The sequence below is a fragment of the Myripristis murdjan genome, chromosome 8 (assembly GCF_902150065.1).
Source record: "Myripristis murdjan chromosome 8, fMyrMur1.1, whole genome shotgun sequence".
NCBI lineage: Eukaryota > Metazoa > Chordata > Actinopteri > Holocentriformes > Holocentridae > Myripristis > Myripristis murdjan.
In genome coordinates, this window is record NC_043987.1 from 17,539,931 (window position 1) to 17,559,304 (window position 19,374).

At 40.8% G+C, this 19,374-nt stretch overlaps 1 protein-coding gene across 2 annotated transcripts in view; it reads right to left on the reverse strand.

Annotated features, from left to right (window-relative positions):
• Nucleotides 1-19,374, reverse strand: part of LOC115363371 (nuclear GTPase SLIP-GC-like) — a 48,655-nt gene that overhangs the window by 383 nt on the left and 28,898 nt on the right. Inside the window, exons 5-32 of one of the 2 annotated variants that reach the window (XM_030057543.1) lie at nucleotides 19,144-19,227; nucleotides 18,255-18,309; nucleotides 18,065-18,157; nucleotides 17,768-17,864; nucleotides 15,951-16,167; nucleotides 15,219-15,437; nucleotides 14,845-15,051; nucleotides 14,349-14,524; nucleotides 13,952-14,045; nucleotides 13,762-13,855; nucleotides 13,544-13,665; nucleotides 12,512-12,685; nucleotides 12,247-12,404; nucleotides 11,982-12,099; nucleotides 10,152-10,260; nucleotides 7,853-7,986; nucleotides 7,385-7,466; nucleotides 7,162-7,243; nucleotides 7,008-7,062; nucleotides 6,753-6,826; nucleotides 6,377-6,582; nucleotides 6,044-6,291; nucleotides 5,813-5,932; nucleotides 5,584-5,731; nucleotides 4,462-4,527; nucleotides 2,959-3,213; nucleotides 720-2,874; nucleotides 293-374 (exon numbers count right to left, since the gene is read on the reverse strand). In XM_030057543.1, coding sequence (XP_029913403.1) covers nucleotides 2,831-2,874; nucleotides 2,959-3,213; nucleotides 4,462-4,527; nucleotides 5,584-5,731; nucleotides 5,813-5,932; nucleotides 6,044-6,291; nucleotides 6,377-6,582; nucleotides 6,753-6,826; nucleotides 7,008-7,062; nucleotides 7,162-7,243; nucleotides 7,385-7,466; nucleotides 7,853-7,986; nucleotides 10,152-10,260; nucleotides 11,982-12,099; nucleotides 12,247-12,404; nucleotides 12,512-12,685; nucleotides 13,544-13,665; nucleotides 13,762-13,855; nucleotides 13,952-14,045; nucleotides 14,349-14,524; nucleotides 14,845-15,051; nucleotides 15,219-15,437; nucleotides 15,951-16,167; nucleotides 17,768-17,864; nucleotides 18,065-18,157; nucleotides 18,255-18,309; nucleotides 19,144-19,227 — 3,531 coding nt within the window. In that variant the 3' untranslated portion in view covers nucleotides 293-374; nucleotides 720-2,830. The remainder of the gene's footprint in view (nucleotides 1-292; nucleotides 375-719; nucleotides 2,875-2,958; nucleotides 3,214-4,461; nucleotides 4,528-5,583; nucleotides 5,732-5,812; nucleotides 5,933-6,043; nucleotides 6,292-6,376; nucleotides 6,583-6,752; nucleotides 6,827-7,007; nucleotides 7,063-7,161; nucleotides 7,244-7,384; nucleotides 7,467-7,852; nucleotides 7,987-10,151; nucleotides 10,261-11,981; nucleotides 12,100-12,246; nucleotides 12,405-12,511; nucleotides 12,686-13,543; nucleotides 13,666-13,761; nucleotides 13,856-13,951; nucleotides 14,046-14,348; nucleotides 14,525-14,844; nucleotides 15,052-15,218; nucleotides 15,438-15,950; nucleotides 16,168-17,767; nucleotides 17,865-18,064; nucleotides 18,158-18,254; nucleotides 18,310-19,143; nucleotides 19,228-19,374) is intronic. The other variant, XM_030057544.1, reaches the window with a different exon arrangement.

A 19,374-nucleotide genomic window follows, 5' to 3' on the forward strand; every position in this document is an offset into this window, starting at 1 on the left:
CCCATTTTTCCAGTGCTGCTTGTGCAATGACATCTTCTCTTTATGAATTAATAAGTGGCTAATGAGCAGCAGTGACTCTCAAGTTAGTTAAGGAAGAGGAAGAGGAGAAACAAAAAGAGGACACCCAGCAAGTACCTAAGATGGATGATGAGCATAACTTAGATAAAACTGTATTCTCCTTGAAATCCAGCATATGTAATTATTACATTCGTACAACATAACAGTACAACTGTGTGGTAGGCAAAAATAGATCATAGCTGTGCCCACCTAAATAATCTTAGTAATACTTTACCTTCAAATCTCTGTATCAAGTCACTGAGACCCCATTCGCTTAATTTTTCCCGCACAAAATCAAATTTCTCCATAACTTTCCGCTGTAAAAATGGTAAGCAAAGTGTGAGTAGTGAGTAGTTGGTATGGTTACGCGAAAACACCTGTAATTTAAGCCGTCAATCAAATGAGGGTGCAGGGCTATTCATCTTAACGCCACTGTACTGAGATCAGGGTGTAAATATTGTAGCTCTGTAGACCTAAACATTAAAATTTGGACTTTAATTGGGGTTTACTATCATACATTTCCTTCATCAACTGAGACATGCAGCATCAACAAAATCACAGACAGGGCACACTCTAGACCCCACGCCTATTTAACTGTACCAACATAAACACTGAATTACATATTAAGTTCTGAATATAGGACAAAGAGATAAAATACTTACATTTCTTATTTCCAAAGTGAATGAACTTGAATTACTCCGTCGCCTACTCTGGTGCTCCGTTTACCTTGGACACCTTCTTATCTGTCTCCACCTCTTCAACAGTTTACACCCCTCCCTGCCCTCAGGCAAAATGGTTGCAACATGTTTCCAAACACATCACACAGACATGCACATCTGAAGTAAATCAACAATACAAATTTAATGTACAAATGTAAAAAAGGGAGACACAGAGCAGGTTCAAAGGAAAAGTTGATTTCAGTCCCCAAAGTACCACCAAAACAGAATATGGAGCTTGGTGGAAAAACAAAACATAAAGCCCTCTTTAAATACTGAGCCCAGGCTCTCCCTGTTGTGCTCGGCCCCATTCTGCCACTCCCTCTCTGCCAGGTCCCAGTAGAGAAATCACACAAGATTGTCCCAGTGGCTACACATGCAGTGTTTATACTTTATACCATGTAGTCACTGAAGCTGTTGATTTGTAGGAACTGGACAGAAGGCAGAATGCATAAATAAGTGTGAAGACTGCAGTTGTTCAGAGGATTGGTCAATGCACACTGGGACACACTCAGCAAAACAAAGATGTCTCCAGTTGTGGCCTTTACTTTATCTTTACTTACACAACAGTCACAGAAGAATGACATCAGAGGATCTATTTTCTAAATCACTGTTAATTAAAGGCCCATTTAATGATGTAAATATTAAGTCAATATAGGGCTGGCCAAATCATAACTAAACACATTAATAAATGAGAAAGTCAGAATTAAGGAAGTATATTACACTAACCCTAATTTACAGTAGACCGGCTAATAGCAGAGGCTATAATAAGCTGATATAACTTTTCCCATCCTTCCTTACAGCATACAAACTCCTGATGGGTTGTGGGATTTGTCTGTTTTTATTTCATTTATTGCTGTCAGAATATCAGATTTTCAATGCATGATTATCATGGCCAAAAGAATTTACAGTGATACAGAAATCATCAACAGTGGTAGAAATTTTCAAAAATTCACAATAAAGTTCAAGATGGATTCAACTGTGCATTTTGCCAATATTTCATTTTTTTAAACATCACATTGATCATCAATACCAATCATACTGAGATATCTATACACACACACACACACCTTAGATAGATATTTTACCATGTCTATATAGCTTATCTCACATCTCTATATATCTACACGTGTGTGTCTGTGTGTATATATATATATATATATGTGTGTGTGTGTGTGTGTGTGTGTGTGTGTGTGTGTATACACACACACATATATATATAAAATTTAATGTAATTTTTAGACATTGAATATTTATATTTATTAAATTATTACAGTATTATCAAACTTTTGAGTACAGTCCCTTATACTTAACAGGTGTGACTCAAGTCAAGTCTACAGTGTCCACTGTTAGTTTGTGGATGACCACATTAAATTATCAGCAGAATAAGGAGCCTAAATGATGTATGTACTATCAAAACTGAACACTGTGCATAAACACATTTGTGCACAGTATGCTGTATGTGCACTGTGTGTGTAATCATAATCATACATTTTGCCATTTTTTATTTACTAGATTCATCCGTACAGGGAAACTGTCTCTGTGCCTTCTGGCTGTGCCCAATGTCATACAGCTTTAAAAGTTACGAGTGTTTAAAATACAACAGTGCTACAACACAGGAAAGACTTAATTATCCTGTGACAAAACATACAACAATAAAAAAAGGTACACTCATAAAAAAAATGAAATCTGGACAGTGTATTAGTAATGCTGAATGACAAAACTGGCTGGAAATTATCTGACATAAAAAATGTACATGAATTAAGTTTTGTAGACAAATATGAGAGTCTGACTATGGAAGATGGTTATAACAGTCAAAAAATATAGGAAAATGCCCGTACACAGTGACAGTCGAAGTGCCGGTAGTGTGGCAGTATAACAGTATTTCCTTTAAAAATGACTGGAGGAATTACACAGTTGAAAAAAAATAACAAGTATCCATCAAGAGCAAGCCATTCATAGATATTTCTAATGAGTAAAATAAAGTAATAACACCAATTTACAAAATAATTAAAAAAAGAAGACGGGGGAGGGGAGGGCGGCAATGATCCATCACCTCACTTGTGAGACATCTGCGAAGCTTTGGCCCCAGTGGGCCGTTCTGTCGTAATTCGAAAAGAAAAAGGATGTCAACCCGCAGTATCACTGTACAAACTGGACTAAAACAGAGTTTGTCTAGTCTTACCTAGATTTGCAAAAAGATCAGGTTGATATTTCCTGAGAGCTTTGCAGAATGCTGATATTGCTGTTTCTCCTCCTGCACAAACAGTATCAAGCAACTGCCTCATCTTTTCCTGGCGGCTCCTTTCATCACTGACTCTGCTGTACATCTCGTCTGTGATAATTTCATCCACTAGAAGGTCATCTGCTATGTGCAACACCATCGAGACCTGCTGGATTAAAGCATCCCTGTGCTTCATCACAAACTCAGATGCTGTGTCTGTAAGAAAAGTAAGGTTGTGTGTTAACTGAGTTGTACACTCCTCATATAAAGGCTCACAATTTCATCACGTGATGAATTTAAATGACATGTACAAGCATTTTGAGAGATAACTCACCAAATGTAAAAAAACAAAACAAACAAAAAAACAAAAAACAAACACACATTAGGCTCTATTTTCCCAGCGCAGCGCAGGGTGGTGCAGTGAGGCGAACCACGCGCAGAGCTATTTTCGACCAACGCAACCCGAGGGGCGCACAGTTTGGTATTTTGGCAGATCGAGCTGCGCTGAGATGGCAGTGGCAGCGCAGCAGGGGGAGGTGTCGACAGATTCAGCTTGGCGCACTGACATTTTCGTACCAAAAGGCTTCGCTCAGGTGCGCCCAAAGCTCGCCATCTGAAACCACGTCTACTTTCAGCGCAAGGCGCAGTGGGGCCGGCGTAGTGGAAGTTTGGCTGACCGGCGGGCAGTGCGCACACATCACCAAAACCTCACAATCAGCACAAACGGTGCCAATCTCCTTTGATCTGACATCAGATGTGACGGGACAGTCGATATGGAGATAAATTTATGTGCTGATTGAGATTATAGCATTGAATAGTGTTTTTGTCGGTATTTATTGCATTGTTAAAGTGCCTGACATTCCGGAAACCTGCCCGTGAGGTTTTGGTGGCATGTCCACACTGTGCGCCGGTCTCCACTCTGCGCCGGTCTCCTGGGCTCCGCTCCGCCAGCGGCAGTAGACCTCCTTGTCAGTTGTGTAAACGTTCATTACGCCTTCGCGCAGCGCATTTTAAAGGCGAGGACAGGGGCTCATTTGATTGGTTTAAAGTGAACAGCGGAGTACTTGTGCCACAGCGCATGGTGTGCCAAAACTGCAAAATCCACTTGGCCGCACCCAGTTGGCGAAGCGCAGCTGTGTTGCGCCCCCGCCTCACCCGGTCAGCGAAAACAGAGCCCATTATCTTTAGGTTTAATAGTAGTGCCCCATCTTTCTGCTGGCATAGATCAAGCACACTGAGCATGCTTCTGCAAAGTGGTAGTATCGTTGGGGACAAGCAATATGGGGCACAAGCGATACTTCTGGCCCATAGTCACTGAGCAACATATTGGCCACATATTTTTTTTGGACATTCTGACTATAAAACTGCATTTTTCAGACAAATCAGTCAGGAGAACATGAACTTTTCTCTGGACCTGTCCCTATCTTAGCAACACATTCTTGTGAGATCTGGCGAAACAGATACCTTTTCTCTCTGTTGGTGCTGAACTGCTGCTGGTTTCACTGCAGAGCTGCCGATGCTGCTGTCCAGCTGGATAAGGAGAAATTGAAAGAGACATATATGAAACCATGAATTAAGTCAAAACTGAAACAGAACTTTGATCTTTGTCTCCACAACAATCACCTGGTGAATTCAGATAGATTGAGTGACTGCACACTGTGGTGAGAGGAGTCAGTGGTTGGAGGGCAGCTCATCATACAGGTAAATCCTAATTTCTTTTGCACCAAAGCAACATCATAAATTTGTCTCCTGAATTACATGACATGATCGAGTTCCCATACTTACAGCCAGTCAGTTTTCCAAGTCCCAAAGAAAGATATTTCTTTGTGAGATGCAACTGCATTTTATCAGAGTATTATTAAAATTAATTTAATTTATAGGTCTTCCGCAATTTAAAAAAAAAAAAAAAATGCATTGTCACAATTTCCAATCAAACTGCTTAGACCTAAAGCTTAAATTCATTTTTTTCCCCCTGAACACAACTGAGTTACAGCAGGTATATGACAAAAATGTATAAATTTAAGAAATACAAGACATAATTTTCTCTTGGCAGTATATTTAGGAATGTAGGTATATATGTATTTTTTTTTATTTATTTATGCATGCATGCCTTGCAACTCTGCGTCTTGAGAACAAGGACATGTTAATTGGTCTAACCCAATCTGAACTCTCATCTCCATTACAAAACTATCATGCATCAGGGTGGGGAGTACACAGCTTTAATAAGGAATGAGTTAGGAGGAGCTGATTTGACTGTTTATGACTGAGGCAATTATTTAAGATCTCCACAAGTCTTTCCTAGAGAAGGAATTATGTGTAGTTCTACAAAACCCAATGCAGTGGAAAGAAAAGTTTCACAACATACACTTTGTTATAGTAAAAATATTAATTTGTTCATGGGGTGAGTGACAAGGGGCCTGGAAAACATCACATAGTTACTAGTTTCATATATGCCATTATTAAATCAAGTGTTCCTCGGTTGTCCTTTCTGACAGGGCAAACCCCACTTCTTACTTTACACTATGAATTTTAAAAACTAAAATTAATTATTAGTAATACTGACCTTGATTTCAGAGCCAAACTAACCTGCAAGTGTAACTTGAGTCTCCCACACTGCCTTGTCATTATTTCCTCTGTCCATCAAGATCAGTTTTATAGCCTTCACCCCTGCTTCCAAGCACACCTGAAAGGTGGGCTGGTAGTTTGGGCCATAACCACAGTCAAACGTCCCACTCTGAAAGATCAAAGGGGAAAGACTCAGATACACATACATCCCTAAAGATATTTTGACATCCATTTCCCCTCTGTTGCTTACTTTTGGCTGAATTTCTGCCTTTGCAACTGACTCACAGACAAGGCCATATCTCCCTTTAGGGCTTAAAATGCAGTTAGACGTTGTTTGAATCAAAGTGCATCCCGGGTAATAACTCTCCACCTTCAAAGAGAGGAAAAGCAGACATTTTCACAAAAAAAATTAAAACATGATTTACAATCATTCTAGGAGATGATCAAAACAGATGGCCAATTCATCCCCTCAGAAAATTACCTCAAATGTCGGCAGATTCCTTGGTAACAAAAACACATTTAGTGTGCATGTTTGGGGACAGTTTCCAGCTTGCTGCTGGAATAGCACTACTTGACTTTGTACTTGGAGGTGAGAGAAGCATTTTCTGAAAAGGCCGTACAGAGAGAGATTTGTGACCTCAACTCTAACATATGTGGCATCCACATAACTTGGATGCACGTCTTCCATTTCTCCATTGATTTCATGAGCCACTGACAACTTCTGAGCATCTGAAAATCAGAATTGAAATAATTAGTTCAGCAGTCGTATCGTCTTCCTAGAGTCTAAAGTAGAGATGCACAGCAGCTAACTAACCGCAGAATTCTTCACAGTGAGGGAGATACAGTTGTTGGACACAACGCTGAGGACATTCAATCCTGAACAGTGGCCCTGCTGGCATCAAGGTGGGCAGTGAGCTGTCCCAGTCAACAGTCCTGTAAGACACTTCTCCTTTCTTTTCCATCTCAAACACCAATCCAGTCAAAGAGCACTGAAAGAGCCCTGCCCCACAGCAGTCAAGTCTAAACAAGGCAGACAGCCACAGGACCACAAAGAAAGAGAAAACTGGTCAGATTTGGTTAAATGTAATTACTTTGCATAATTAATGTTTAGAGCAACCTACCTAGTGAGGAGTGCAACAAAGCATGTGTTGGTGAAAAGATTTTGAGCTTTAACAGTTGCAGTATTTTACCTGTAACGAGGTCTTCTGTCATTAGTTGCATGAAAGATATCAGGAATTAATGCCCTCACACATGGCACATGACTCTGTTTTCAAATGAAAAGAATACAGTAATGCATTGAATTATCCAAGCATTATTAATCATTCATTCATTAACTCAAAATATTTTGTAGAAAACCATTAATGATTATATTGATCTTAAGGGCAGCAGACAGGAACACAGACTTCTGTAAATCTTTTACAAAAAAACAAAAACAGAAAATCTACCTGTGCATGTGTCTTGGACTTGTGAGATGGAGCTTTTGGTTTTGGTGTCTTTACACTAGGAAACAAACATTACAAAATTCAGAAAGGTTTTTAATCATTTAATCATCAGTCTAAAAAACAAAAAAAACAGTTGTAAAATAAATTTAAGATTCACCATTTCATTGGCACTTTTGTGACAGGGTTGCCTGGCAGTTTATGATAACATGTCTTCACGCGCTCATACTCCTCAGTAACATCTGAAACAAACATGGTTTAAAATGACTGCACTATTAAGTGCTGTTATAGTAATGGAAATAGTTTGCTCAATTAATGCCAATGAATAATATGCTTAGTGTTTATAGAAAGCCACATTACTATTTACACATTTTTTGCTTTACCTGGGATCGAGATATCGTCCGTCTTGAGTGACACCTCGATTGATTTCTCCATCTTGTTTTGCAGTGTCTGCACAATGTGATCCTAGTCAAGCAAAGTAATCGTTACCATCTATGCAACTAGTGCAATATTAACTTCTCTATATCATAATTAACTGTTCAGATATGTGAAGGCCAAAATAGTTCAAAGCTAAGCACGTTTAATTCAGTTTTCCTCTTACTATTAATACAATTACTAGTACTTAATTTTTGGTGACAGTCCCTTGAGGAATTTCATGAGGATCAAAATAAGCAGTAAAAAAGATTATATACCTTACAAACACTTAAATCCAGGAAAAAGGGAATAAGACTTAACAAGTATGTAACTGAAAAACTTTAGCCCATATACCAGATGAACTCAAGGTTGGACAAAAATGTGCAGCACATTTATCTATAGTGCGTTGAGATGTTGTAATACAAAATGTGACAAACCATCAATTCTCTCATTCGAAACAGCATATCATCCTTTGCCTTCATGAACATGATGTTCTTTGAACCATGCACGTGCTTCTCAATTGTGATCCTCATGTTCTTCAGTGTGTCCTTTCCACTGAATTTTGCTGCTTCTGCAGTAAAACAGAAAACATGGGGCTCTAGTTTCCCGGCGCAGCGCGGGGTGGCGCAGTGAGGCGAACCCCGCGCAGAGCTAGTTTCGACCGGCGAAACGGCAGAGGCGGACAGTTTCCAAGTTTCGCAGGTGGAGGTTCGCCGAGATTGGAGTGGCGGCGCAGCGGGGGGAGGTGCCGACAGATTCGGCCTGGCGCAGTGACAGTTTCGTGCCAAAAGGCTTCGCCGAGGTGCGCCAAAAGCTTTCAGCGCAAGGCGGAGCGGAGCCGGCGCAGTGGAAGTTTGGCTGCCTGGCGCACATCACCAAAACCTCACAATCAGCACAAACGGTGCCAATCTCCTTTGATCTGACATCAGTTGTGACGGGACAGTTGATATGGAGATATACACTATATTACCAAAAGTATTCGCTCACCTGCCTTTACTCATACTATGAACTGAAGTGCCATCCCATTCCTAACCCATAGAGTTCAATATGATGTCGGTCCACCTTTTGCAGCTATTACAGCTTCAACTCTTCTGGGAAGACTGTCCACAAGGTTGAGGAGAGTGTTTATAGGAATTTTTGACCATTCTTCCGAAAGCACATTGGTGAGGTCACACACTGATGTTGGTCGAGAAGGCCTGGCTCTCAGTCTCCGCTCTAATTCATCCCAAAGGTGTTCTATCGGGTTCAGGTCAGGACTCTGTGCAGGCCAGTCAAGTTCATCCACACCAGACTCTGTCATCCATGTCTTTATGGACCTTGCTTTGTGCACTGGTACACAGTCATGTTGGAAGAGGAAGGGGCCCGCTCCAAACTGTTCCCACAAGGTTGGGAGCATGGAATTGTCCAAATGTTTTGGTATCCTGAAGCATTCAAAGTTCCTTTCACTGGAGCTAAGGGGCCAAGCCCAGCTCCTGAAAAACAACCCCACACCATAATTCCTCCTCCACCAAATTTCACAGTCGGCACAATGCAGTCTGAAATGTACCGTTCTCCTGGCAACCTCCAAACCCAGACTCGTCCATCAGATTGCCAGATAGAAAAGCGTGATTCATCACTCCAGAGAACGCGTCTCCACTGCTCTAGAGGCCAGTGGCGGCGTGCTTTACACCATTGTATCCGACGCTTTGCATTGCACTTGGTGATGTGTGGCTTGGCTGCAGCTGCTCGGCCATGGAAACCCATTCCATGAAGCTCTCTGCGTACTGTACTTGGGCTAATCTGAAGGTCACATGAAGTTTGTAGCTCTGTAGCAATTGACTGTGCAGAAAGTCGGCGACCTCTTTGCACTATGCGCTTCAGCATCCGCTGACCCCTCTCCGTCACTTTACGTGGCCTACCACTTCGTGGCTGAGTTGCTGTTGTTCCCAAACGCTTCCATTTTGTTATAATAGAGCTAACAGTTGACTGTGGAATATTTAGGAGCGAGGAAATTTCACGACTGGATTTGTTGCACAGGTGGCATCCTATGACAGTTCCACGCTGGAATTCACTGAGCTCCTGAGAGCGGCCCATTCTTTCACAAATGTCTTGTTTCACAGTCTGCATGCCTGAGTGCTTGATTTTATACACCTGTGGCCAGGCCAAGTGATTAGGACACCTGATTCTGATCATTTGAATGGGTGAGCGAATACTTTTGGTAATATAGTGTATGCATGTGCTGATTGTGATCGTAGCATTGAATAGTGTTTTTTTCGGTATTTATTGCATCGTTCATGTGTCTGACATTCCGGAAGCCTGCCTGTGAGGTTTTGGTGACGTGTGCGCACTGCTCGCCGCTGTCTCCTGAGCTCCGCTCCGCCTGCGGCAATAGACCTCCATGTCAGTTGTGTAAACTTTCATTATGCCTTCGCGCAGCGCATTTTAAAGGTGAGGACAGGGGCTCATTTGATTGGTTACATGTGAATCGGCTGTGTCAAGCCCACTCCACGCCTTCTCTCCTCCCCTCCGCCGGTAGGAGGGACGGCGGAGTACTTGCGCCACCGAGAACGGCGTGCCAAACTTGGAAAATCCGCCTGGCCACACCTACTTGGCGAAGCGCATCTGCGCTACGTCCCCGCCTCGCCTGGTCTGCGAAACTAGAGCCCATGCTGTCAAACTATATCTGGCTTCAGATTTCACTGTATTTGGTGTCTTTTTTTTAAATCAAGTTGCATGTGTCAGGGTGTTGTTGCTTACCTTTATAGCATGGCTGCATTGAACCTTGGATTGAGGTTGACAGACTGTTGTAGATTTGTTTCTTCCTCACGCGGATGTCATCATTCAGATCTGCCTTAAATTTTGCTTCCTTACAGAGAGAATTAAAAATGTGTAATTACACACTCTGCTTAGTAAAAAGATTCATTTACATCAGTGGTACACATAACCTCCTACCCCTTTGACATTTTTGTGACTCACTGTGAAAAAACACTTAGGCAAGGCAGTGTAATTTTATTTTGTACTTGATCATGACTTGTGAGATCATGGGAAAGGTGCATGACACAGTGATTTCAAGGTGTTCCCAGGCATGCCCTGGGGTGATTGTGCCCAGAAAACCTCCACAGGCAGCTGCCCAGGAGGCATCCTGGCTAGATGCCTGAACCACCTCACCTGGCTCCTTTCAGTGTGCTGAAGCATCGGTTCTAGTGGGAGCTCCATGTAGCCAAGCTCCTCACCCTAACCCTAAGGGTGCGCCTGGCCACCCTGTGGAGGGAAATCATTTCTGCCACTTGTATATGCAATCTCAATCTTTTGGTCACTGTGCAGAACTCATGACCATAGATGTGGGTTGGAACAAAGATCCACCAGTAAATTGAGAGCTTTGCCTTCTGGCTCAACTCCTTCTTCACCACAACAGTCCAGTACAATGAGCGTGCAACTGCACTGCTGCCCTGATCCACCTGTCGCAAACTCCATTATGCCCTCACTTTGAATGAGATGCAAAAATAACTGAACAACTCCACTCGAGGCAGTAAGTCACTCCATACTCAGAGAGAGCAAACCATTTTTTTCTGGCAGAGAGAGCAAGCTTTTTTTCTGGAGGAGAACCATGGCCTCACACTTAAAGGTACTGATCCTCATCCCGACCGCTTCACATTCAGCTTCAAACGGACCCAGTGCGTGTTGGAGGCCACAGCCTGATGAGGCCAGCAGAACCACATCATCTGAGAAAAGCAGGGGCACAATCTTGTGGTCACCAAATTGGACACCCTCTATACTGCGACTGCACCTTGAAACCCTGTCCATGAAAATCATGAGCAGAATTGGAGACAAAGCATAACCCTGATGGATTCCAACAGCCACTGGGAATGAGCCTGACCAAAATGCAGACACAACTCTTACTGCGGTTATACAGAAACCAAATGATTCACAGCAGCAAACCTGGCACCCTAGGGAGCAAGGCTGTATGCCTTCTCCAGATCCACAAAACACATATAGACTCAACTAAACTCCCATGATCCCTCCAGTATGCATGTGAGGGTGAAGAGCTGGTCTTCTGCTCCACACCCGGGATGGAAACCATATTGTTCCTCCTGAATCCAAGATTCAGCAGTCAGACATCCAGTACTCTGGATTCTCCATCTGCCACCCCACAGGTATGTGTCAGCCATGACAGACCAACAACATCCCGTGCATCACAAATAAAAGCAGTATTTCAAGTTTGTTTGTATGTTGGGATGGAAACCCAACCTAGGCTCCACTGGTTATATGAGAGCATGATACAGAGATGAGCCACAAAGCAAAACATGCCATTTTATGGTAAATCTTCACTCTAATCCCCAAATATAGTCACAACCTTTTAACAGTGACTGAAAGGATGACATTTATAAGTGTCAGAAATGAGGTTTCTTTGCAGAGTGGCTGGCTGTACAGGCTAAGGAGATGGGAATAGGATTTGAGATGGTTTACTTGGCCTGCTGCCATCAAGACTCTATCCTGGCATGTCTGAGAAGCATGATAACAAATCACTGGGCAGACATCAGACATTTCAATAAATTAAAATGTAATACTATTATTAAAACACTGTACCTCTGTCTTGAGAAATGTCAGTTGTAATGAGACATCTTTGTAGTTTTTAATCAGAGTCTCTGTGTCAAGCGTGAACTCACTGATGGCTCCTTTGAACGGTCCATACCTTCCTTCATTCCTGAAAAATGATGTCATGTGTTTAACCTTTTATACAGGTGACAGTTCGTGTGCAAACAGGGTATTATTTGTTGATTCTCGTCATGTCCCATTGCTTCTAATGCTTTTTAATGAAATGGGTTTACATGTGATTTAAGGCACTTCTTACGGGAAGATTGTCTTGAATTCCTCATCAATGTGATCTCTCATGCATGAAGCTAACCTCTCATTGATGTTTATTTCACGCTTCTTTTTGGGTTTGTGAATGCCATCATTCTTAACTAAAGACTTCATCGTCCCATGAAAAGCACAATTTCTTTTGCCTCTCTGAAAAAATGAAGAAAAAGCACTATAGCACAATATTTAAGGGGCAATTAACATTTTCATTAGAGGCACACAATTTGTGTTGATAGAACAGTTATTAAGACACTTACGGGATACAAGATGAACTTCAAGGTTTTTTCATATGACACTTGAGATTGTTCAACTCCCTCATTAAGGCATTTTTCAAAAGCTGTGTAAGACTCTTCCATGGATCGTTTGAGTTTTTCAAGCTCAGCCCTCAATCTTTGTTCCAGGGCTGTGCAAACTTGTGGCTTGCGGCAAGCCTGAGACAAAGAACAATACATTCAAAATAAAACATTCAAGCAATATATCACCTGAATCTGTACAGCAACTCCAGCAAAGTGTTAAATTAAGGTGTGTCTTGCGTGTGTCCTTGCTGTGTCAACAGTGGATGTGCTTGGTGAAGCGTATTTCAGTGGTGTGTCTTCACAAAACAGTGACTGGTGATGTGTATCAGACACACACAGTAAATAGACTTTACTCCTGAACAGAAGCAGTGGATGTGTGTGACAGTCCTTGGATAGGTATGTAAGTGCAGCTGATGGATATGGCTGCAATGATTATCATTGCATACAAAACATTACGATTGATGCATTTGAAATGGATGAGGTGAGCATAAGGGCTAAAGATAGCACTAAAGGAAAGGTGAAGGTGACAGCAACACTGATAAGATTAATTCGCTGGAGAGCATGAGTATGCATGGCAAATTATTTGGTAATTCATTTATTACATCTATAGAGATATGCTGTGTTCAAATCAAATGTTTCGCCTGATGGTGACACTACAGGAAGGCTTAGCGGGACACCCCAATTAAGAGGAATCTCTTGGGTGGCAGGAATGCACTCATTAAATGTGTCAACTCACTAATTACCTTTCATGAGACCTTAACTTTTTGGCCTGATGGTGACCTGATGGTGGTAGAGGAAACATCATGAAGTCACAAAACTTGACAGACTTCATCCTCTGACCAAATTTGGCTCGCCAAATTTCATGGCAATTTCAAGTAAACTGTTAAATAAACTAAATTGATGAATGTATAGTAAACTGCCGAATGGATGGATGGATGGACATACCAACACAGCAATCCTTAGACAGAATGAGGTGTAATTAAATTATCGTACCGTTTCTCTGCAGTTGGCTCCTTGAATCAGAGACAGGATCCCATAAGCTCCAGAGACATAGTTTGATGTCTTTGACTGACGGTCATTGAGATTTCGCAGACATTGCTGAAGTTCAGGTATTTCTAGAGACAAAATAAAAGAATGGTGGTGTGTACTTATTACAGGTGTATTTACATTTGAAGTCAGTTTCATAATGCGAGTGGGCCTAGTTGATCTACCGGTCTCATCTTTGCGCAGAAATCTTTCCCTGTGGAATTCTCTGGAGCTCACGGTGAAAACTCGGAAAAATGCATTGTCACCACTGAAATGCCTCTGAAAAGAAAAAAAATATGTTTCAATTTGAGGAAGGTTTGTAAGTAAAAAAAACAAACAAAAAAAAACCACTTTATGTCAGTTTTGAAAATTCACCTTAAATTTTTTTTGTTTGTTGAATTTTTCCCTCACTTGGCACTTGGCATCCTCGTTTCTTTTCAGTATCTGAGTACGTACATTCTCTTTTGACCTGGAAGAGACGTGAATGTCTTAAGACAGTTTTATCTTCATTTTATCCACTTTTACTAAAAACAAACAAACAAAAAAACACCCAAAAACATTATATTACTGTACACTCCATTTGGCTTTGCTTTAGTAAAATATAGTTTAATTGTCTTTTGCTAAAGCCACAGGCTACCTTCTTTTTTCAAAGACTGATTTATCAAAATTAATGCATATTATGAACCTCAAGTTAATGTATAACCATTTTGTATTTTAGATTTTATATCAACCAATGTGATTACTATATCCTGAATGCTGCATTACCACCTACATTTCATCTGAATCGTCAATATCATCAGATTTGGTGCAGATGAACATGAGACGTTGACACTCCCCTCCATTTCCCATGAGGCTGATGGTGTTTTCCAAGATCTCCCAGGATGCTTTGTCTGAGGCTGCTCGATTAGTTTCACTCACAATCCACACAGTTGAACAACCTCCAACACACTGAAGGAACAGGATGGTGAGTTATAAATATGATCGCTGTTTAAGTGTTAAATGGAATGCAGAATATGTACAGAAATACTGATAACTATCTTAAAACAATACTTACAGTTTTTACCGCAAATGTGTTCTCATTAGTATAGACACTTCAATATGTAACTCTGAGATTAAGTTCCTCTTACTCTTTGTTAAACGGATTATGCATTAAGTTTTCTATTAGGCTAAGTTGTGTATCAGGTGCAGTAAATGAAAGCTCAGTGCAAGAGAGCAGCATGGTGGTAATATAGTTTACAGATGATAAGGTATGAGTATGAATAAATTACCTCCTTCCACATTTCATCTCTGCTTTTGTTACAGTCTCCATTTCCAGGAAGATCCACAAGTGTGATGTGCTCAAGAAGATCGGAGACATTTGGCAACTTGATGGTCACACACTTCACCAGCGGCCAATATTCTCGTCTGCTCTTTTGTGCTGCATCTTTCCCTTTAGTTCTTGTGTACTTGGCAACATTCTCAGATAACAGCGAAGCCTGTAATGTAAATCTTCAGATTTATTGCATGGACACTGAACTGCATTAAACCTAACTGAGATAGTTTGTTACATAAAAACACCAACACTCTGTTCCACTCTGTTAGGAAGATCAAACATTGCAAGACCAATTAAAGGAGAGTGAAAGATATGTTTTATTTTACTTACTGATTCACATGTCAGTATTTTCTTTCTAGCCTGGAGAAATTCTGGGATTTCTCTGAAATACTTGCTGTCCATGAGTTCTTGGGGTGACTTCTTAATGTCGGTTCCATACAGTGCAGAGAGCTTTTCGCTGCTGTCATCATAGTCATCATCACAGGGCTCATCCACAGGGCTCTCAGGAGAAAGATTTCTCAATGAGGACCATAACTCGTCTTCCCATTCCTAAAAAATAAAAATAAAACATTCATGTACACAAGATTTGTACATCTTAACCTACACTGTATTCTTTCAAATAGCCTTATGTGTGACTTAAAGGAATACTCCAATGTTTTGGGCAAAATACCCCTTTTCTGACTTAATCAGACTGAGACAAAGCGCCCTGTCATGGTTTCGTGCTTGTGTTTTTAGACTCATTTTTCTGTTTCCTGTGGTCCCTTGCCCTGCTCCAATCAGTGTTTCCACCTGTGTCTGGTTCGTCTTGTTTGCCCCTCCCAATGCCACACCTGTCCTGAGTCTGTCATTTATTCCTAATTGTTCTGATCCCTCCCAGTGTTTCCCTCAGCCTATCCTCTGTGTTCTCCTGTCTTGTGCTCCAGCCCCTTCCCCAGGTGTGTCTTGTTAGCTTATTCGTTCTTGTGTATTTAGGTCCTGTGTTCAGTTCGGTTCCTTGTGTCAGACTGAGTATTTTGCCCAACGTGTTGGAGTATTCCTTTAAAAATGAAAAGCTAAGTTTACCTCTTTTGTGATGAACTCAATTTCTGCCATGTACTTGGAGTTCTCCATATTAGCCTCCACCTTGATCATGACTGAGGTACATGCACTGACACTTCCCGAGGGCAAGAGGCCTTTCTCTCCAATGATGGCGTTTATCAAAGAGCTCTTTCCAGCCCCTGTTTTACCAAAGACACCGACCAACTCCTTTTTGCCACTTTGCAAATCCTTGATTTTTTCCCTGTTGTGAAATACATATGTTAATAACTGACTGGGTATAAAATCTAAGTAATCAAACACAGGATGTGGAGAAGCAAAAAAGCCAAACATTTATGAAAATGCAGTCAAGCATACCTTGAACTACTATTTCATATCAGAAAGCCTCACATTAGTTGAAACATTGCTGAGGTTTGTGCATAAATGCAACATATAACGAGTACTAGCACCTTCTTCAGTGGAACTAAAGAGGGCAGTAGTGTCACAGACCATCTAAACTGAGACTACGACATCACTAAGACCAGACTGAAACCAGTCAAGACCGAGAACAAATGCACAGGCAGTTTTGCGATATCCGCTTGTTGTGGTCTTGACTAGCCTTGAAATAAAATCTGGAGTTCCCTTTGTCTCAGACCAAGACAAGGCCTACAAAACGCCTTCAATTCTGAGACGAGGCCGAGACCTTCAAAAAGCAATCTCAAGACCACAACTACCAAAGTCGTGGGCAGGTACTTTTTCTTAATCCTTAAACTCTTCAAACACCTTGAGCAGCATGGTCTGTGCTCTGAGGTCATAATGTGCCACTTTGGTTCCAAAACCCCAATATTTACTCCAGTGTCTCTTTGATTTTCTCCTCTTGTTCGACTCTCTACCATCCACAACCAGAAAAAGCAAATGCTGTTTTCAAACATTGTTGGAAATGTTGTAAAATATTGTAAATATTGTCATTAAGGAAGAACTTGTTTGAAAGACCCAGTAAAAAGGTAAATACAAATTAGACGATTGAAATTTACATAATACCCACTCTTTAAATTTTGTCATCAAAAATTTTATTAAAATCATTATGTAATACTACTACTACTACTACTACCACTAATAATAATAATAATCATAATTGTTATTATTCTCATCATTAGTAGTAGTAGTAGTAGTATCATTATTAAACTATAAACAGGGCACGAGTCGTATTGGATAAACAGATAATGAATGCAGTGAGTAACCTGCAGCAGATGCAAAGAGGGATTGGGAGAAATTTGGACAAGATGGAAACCTGGAGGCATCCCCAATGGGTGATATTTTGAATAAGACTCGAGCAATACTCTCAACCATTGTTTGGGTGCCCACAACTTTTGAAAAGTAGAGGAGCAGCCTGTAGCAAACAGCGAGCCAAGACAAAGCAGATGCCACAGAGAAATATCAACCCTTAGAAATCTATGAGGGCTGAGAAGGACTTTTCAGCAAGCAGCAGCAGAGGAAAACACAGGTTTGAAGGAAATTCAGGAAAGAGCAACACACTGCATTAAGAATCTAGATTCTTGTGATGACATCACTGTATTCTGAATATGAATCATGTAATGTGAAGAAATACAAATGATATGGCATTTCTTCTTTGTTTTCAGGCTATAGTTACAATTATGCCTGATGTGCCCCTGGCTAAATGTATGTAACCAACACATACACAGTTAAAATAGTAAACATAAAATGCTGAAAAATGTGGGGACGGGGATTGTAATCATTTATGAACTTTAATCAACGCACTGAACTTAAGCATTGAACAGGTTATGGATAACAAAAGCAACAAAAGCAAAGTGAGTAATGAAAAGCAAGCTTACTTGAATACTTACTTAAGAAAAGCATTGAGCTTTGTGTGGCCCTGCTCATTAAGTTTGTAATGGACACGTCTCATGATGTGCTTTACCTCATCCAGCATGATAGCTTCTGCTAGAGTAAAAGTAAAGGACCGTTTAGTTTCAAACATGTTAGCACACAGGCTGCAATGTTACTCCACACATTTTGAACAGATATTTGCAATACATTAAAAATTCAAGTATGCATAAGTTGCATAAGAAAAATTATGTTGTCAGCCATTGTATTAGAATAGCCATTTGTACATAAGCTGGAAAATATTTTTTTAGCAATACCTGGACTTGTTGCCAGTTCAGATCCATGGTGGGGCTCAGTGGTTCTTAATTTCTTTTTGCTTGATTCAGTTTGACAATCAAACTTTCTCTTCCCTAAAGAGAAAAGCATTCTGTAAGGCTAATATCTTGACTTTCTTCTACACACAGACATTATTTTACAAGATAGTAAAACAGCCACTGTACAACTCACCTTTTTCATTTACTGGGGCAGTACAGTAACTACTGGTGGAGGTGGAGGGTCCACTCTGAGAATGAATATAAACAGCGCACATAAATGAAAATTTAGCAAAACAAACCTGATTCATTAGACATTCCCTCACAAATGTCTAAATAATACCAGGTGTGTGCGGTCAGGACTGACAGCCGTCCACTTGTACTTTGATTTTTTAGGACGGTTGTTAAAGCTTTGTGAAAGATAACTTCTTTATTTTGGCAAGATATTTGATAATATTTTTTTCTTCTGTTTATTATTTGTTTGGTTTAGGTTTTTTTTGTTCTTGTTCGGCATATTTAGTTTTGCATGATTAGTTTTTGTTTGTTTGTTGTTTTGGGTATGTTTGTTAACACTGGGCAATCAAGGGTATACAGATTAAGGGTAGGTACAGGACCAGGATGCACTGGGCGGGCTTATTTTTACCAGAGCAAGAGAGGCAAGAAGAGAGTGGGTCTACTTTGTTCTCTGTTTGTTTGCTTGCATTTGGAAAATAAACCATTTAAAACGTATAAACCTCAAATGGTCAGTGGACTCTTGCCACATAGTACATGATGCAGGAGTGGCCCTTTATGTTGAAGTGTGATTTTGAGAATTTGCTGATACACCTGTTGAACACAGAGAAAGATGTGTGTCGTTGTCCCAGCTTCCATACAAGAGCATAGCTTTGATTTGGAGAGCGGTGGGGATAAAGATAAGACGAGGGGTTTGAAGATCCTCACCGGAAATATTTTAAAGTTTTCATTGTATTTCCTAACATTCCATAGAGTATACGGTGACTAATTCACAGAAGAAATAGAAGGAAAGTCCAAATTTATCAATGAAAACAATCTATAACATAACATTACATCTCAGTTCAGGTGCTTACCTGCTCACTGCTTTCTCCTCTCTTGGCCTGGCCTGGGCTCTGCTGCACTTTCGCTCTCTTTTGGACTCTGTTTCCCTCTGATGCCTGTATTGACAATCTTTCTGTAATGAACTGTCACTGACAACCATATATTACATTTGGAGTAGTAACATGAAGGGGCGCAAGCCAGTAATTTCGCCTAGGGCGGCAACATAGGCAGAACCGCCACTGGATGAACTGGTGTTAACTCTG